This window comes from Agrilus planipennis, unplaced genomic scaffold (genome assembly GCF_000699045.2).
Source record: "Agrilus planipennis isolate EAB-ADULT unplaced genomic scaffold, Apla_2.0 scaffold830, whole genome shotgun sequence".
NCBI classification, from domain to species: domain Eukaryota; kingdom Metazoa; phylum Arthropoda; class Insecta; order Coleoptera; family Buprestidae; genus Agrilus; species Agrilus planipennis.
In genome coordinates this window covers 8,198-11,527 of record NW_020439662.1, presented here as the reverse complement: position 1 = coordinate 11,527, position 3,330 = coordinate 8,198, and the positions used below count along the sequence as shown (strand labels likewise).

Below are 3,330 nucleotides of genomic sequence, written 5' to 3'. Positions count from 1 at the left end.
GGTCTTAAGACTGACGACCTCATGATGATGATGAGGTTTTATAAATTTGGCTAGCGTACTACCTACCAATTGTTGTGACTTATTAATATATATTTTTTGAAACTTACTTTCGTTTCCTTTAATTGATTATGGAGTTTCAACAAGTAAAGCCTTCTATCATTAATTACCAATCAATGATTACGTAATGTTAATTTTTTTCTTTTGTGTTCTTAATACCATATCGAGGTGTACACTTTAAATACCATAACATACTATCAGTGAGAAACAAATTATTTAACTACCTGTTATCGAAATGGACGTCAAAACATTATGTGTAGTCATCATCATCATAAGGCCATCAGTCCTAGGACTGGTTGGGCAAGTACCTTCACACTTTACTATCCTGAGCTAATAGTAGTGTAGTAATAATGAGGTGTTGATATTTGCATAATCAACACAACACAACCACCATTTTTTACATTCTCCGTCGATGTAGTTGCTTAGTTTTTATCGCAATTTCTTTGTATGTTGTTAATTGACGCCCAGGGCCGGCTTTGGATTACAACACCTACTGGTTTTCATAGGTCCCTTTACTCACCGTCCAATTTGAAATAGTTAATACCCTCCAATGCTTGTTACGTATTTTAGAAATACCCTATATTTCACCTTATAAGGACATCCCACGTATTTTTGGAAATTCTGATGAATAATACCCACCCTTCCTATTTAAATATGTTCCTCGACAAATGCAATAATTAAAATATTTATTGTATCTAATTTCAATATTTTTGTGGCCTTCTTTTTACATCATAGTAATACTTGAAGATGAATTATTTTCAAGATTAATAAACCGTGGTCAGAAGGATTGTTGTCCCTATGTTTTTCCTAAATTGAGGTAGACATTTTAAGGGCGATGAAGGTGTGAAGATGGACCTTTTTAATAGCGTGGGAATATAATTCTACAAACCATGGTCTATTAACAAGGAAACCAATTCATCTTCAATAGATGACGACCATGAAAACAATTATCACATTAATATTTAAAAATACAGGCATCGCCAACCAGTGGGTTAGGAGTGGAGGGAAAAAGATGGTTAGAGTATTGAGCAACAGATGACTTGACAATAAAATTTTACCTAGTCTGTAGGGATTACAACTGCCCCCACCCCCCAGTTAAATATTATACGAAGCATGAAACTCAAAATTTCTTATAAAATGTTTATTAAAAGCAGTACTTTGCATGTTTATAATTAAATACAATTTCTTAAATATCTAAATAAAACTAAATTATAGATTCAAATTCACATTTGGGCTCTAACTACGACATTAAATCAATACACAATGTTACAACAAAATATCAATACGGTTGTGAATAATGTCAATCTGACGGAGAAATATTCTGAGCAGCAGCTACAAGGGTGTCATGAATCTCTTTTGTAAATGAAATTTGCGAGTTAACAGTTAACAAATACTGTGGATAAGTCAATGTATTGTCTGGAATTCCTAAATTTTCACTACGAGTGGGAGCAACTGGTAAATGTAAATATTTACCCGCACTATCGCCTTGACTTAAGCATTTAATGGATGTTTTCTATAAAAAAATATATTTATTAGTATATGTGTGCCATGATTACAAGTTGTATCGACTGGTAAAAAAGAAAAACGCAAAAATGCTAGATAAAAGCAGTTAAATATTCATTACTTCATTATGATAATGGTACTAGCATGAGTTAAAAACTTTTATTTAGTTATATGGGATCCAAAGAGTGGGGTAAAAAAGTAAATTAACACAAAATCATTTATTATGAATTATAAATAATTGCAAATAAAAATAAGAGTAGACCGTTTCAAGGGAATACTTCATAATCATGCAGCTATTGTTTATACTAAATAAGTAGTATTGCCTTTACTCTTGATAATGACTACTTATTTGAAACAATTGTTGTGATTATGAAATATTTCGTTGAAACAGTATACTCTTTTAATTTTATTCATAAACTTGTTTCATCATAGCGCATGAATATTCGGTTTTAATCTTATAAATAAAAAACAATTTCCATTACTTAAGAGTAGACTATATACTTCAAAGTATTAATGAGGAACTAAATCAGCCCTCATTCATTATACAAACTTTGTAGATCTGGAGATCTACATGAAATATCTCATTGTAACTGAATTTTTTGCCAATCAGTGTAGTAACAAACTTACCAAATGCAATTCTATTTGATCACAAATGGAATAAAACTCTTCCAAACTTTTGTCAAAACGAGGTATTTGATTATCAAATCCTTTGCTTTAAAGTGAAAAAGACATTAGAAAGATTTGATAATTACAACAAACCCATGAAAATACTTACAGTGAGCCTATGTCAATTTGGCTATTCTGATTAAGAGTTTGAGCAGCTGATTTAATTGTATTCTATAAAAAAATTAGATATACAGAACAATAATTTAAAAGTGCTAATAGCATTTACAGAAAGAGACTCTCTTAAAGGTCCAATTAATGATTTAATTTTAGAAATGTTATCAAGTGGTTGAGGCGGCTGTTGCTGCTGTTGTTGTTGGGCAGCTTGTTGAGATTGTAGAGACATTCCTGGAACATTCATACTTTTAACAATATATCTCCTAAATACTGGAAATCAACGTATTGCACCAAAAAAACCAAACAAATTCGAATAAAACAGTTTACTTATAAGTTTAGTCAAGACAAATACAACCATAGATTAGAAATATAACCAATATGTAGTCGTGTGAATCTGGCACCCGATGTAAATAATTCACTAATTCAAACGTCACCAATAAATTGTACGTCTTTTGCGGGTTCAGAATATGTAAGTATTATAATTGTGCGTCCATCAGTTCTGTTAAAAAAAAGGAAAATTGTTTCGGGTGCAGATGGAAATTGAATATCAATTTATTCAGAAACTATTGAAGTTGTAATAATTTAATTGACGCCAATAGATTGCGTGTCATTTGTGCTTGAAGACTGAACTATTATTGCAAGTCCAGTTTATTTTCGTATTATTTATTAGTAATGATTATAAACAACACTAACCATGCACCATAGATATACACTAAATTTTTAAATGGCATTTGATTACTATGATCATATTATTATCTATGATTCACCAATGGTACACGCGTATTACTAATATCAATGAAAAATTAAGTAAGTATTGTATGTAATTATTAGTAATATTCATAAATAATATACAAATAAATTCCACTTACCATATTAGATCAGTCTTCAAGCGCAAATGACACGCAATCAACTGGTATTAATTAAATTATTATATCTTCAGTAGTTTTTCAATAAATTGACTTAATTTTCACCGGCACGCGAAACAATTCT

At 30.6% G+C, this 3,330-nt stretch overlaps 1 protein-coding gene across 1 annotated transcript; it reads right to left on the bottom strand.

Moving 5' to 3' along the window:
- Positions 1 to 1,208: 1,208 nt before the first annotated feature.
- LOC108735199 (mediator of RNA polymerase II transcription subunit 29) lies at positions 1,209 to 2,915 on the bottom strand. The gene is made up of 4 exons (XM_018467042.2): positions 2,453 to 2,915; positions 2,336 to 2,397; positions 2,188 to 2,272; positions 1,209 to 1,570 (listed from the first exon to the last, which is right to left on the bottom strand). Exons 1-4 carry the CDS (start codon positions 2,582 to 2,584, stop codon positions 1,358 to 1,360), a joined length of 492 nt encoding a protein of 163 aa, XP_018322544.1. The 5' UTR covers positions 2,585 to 2,915; the 3' UTR covers positions 1,209 to 1,357.
- Positions 2,916 to 3,330: the final 415 nt, after the last annotated feature.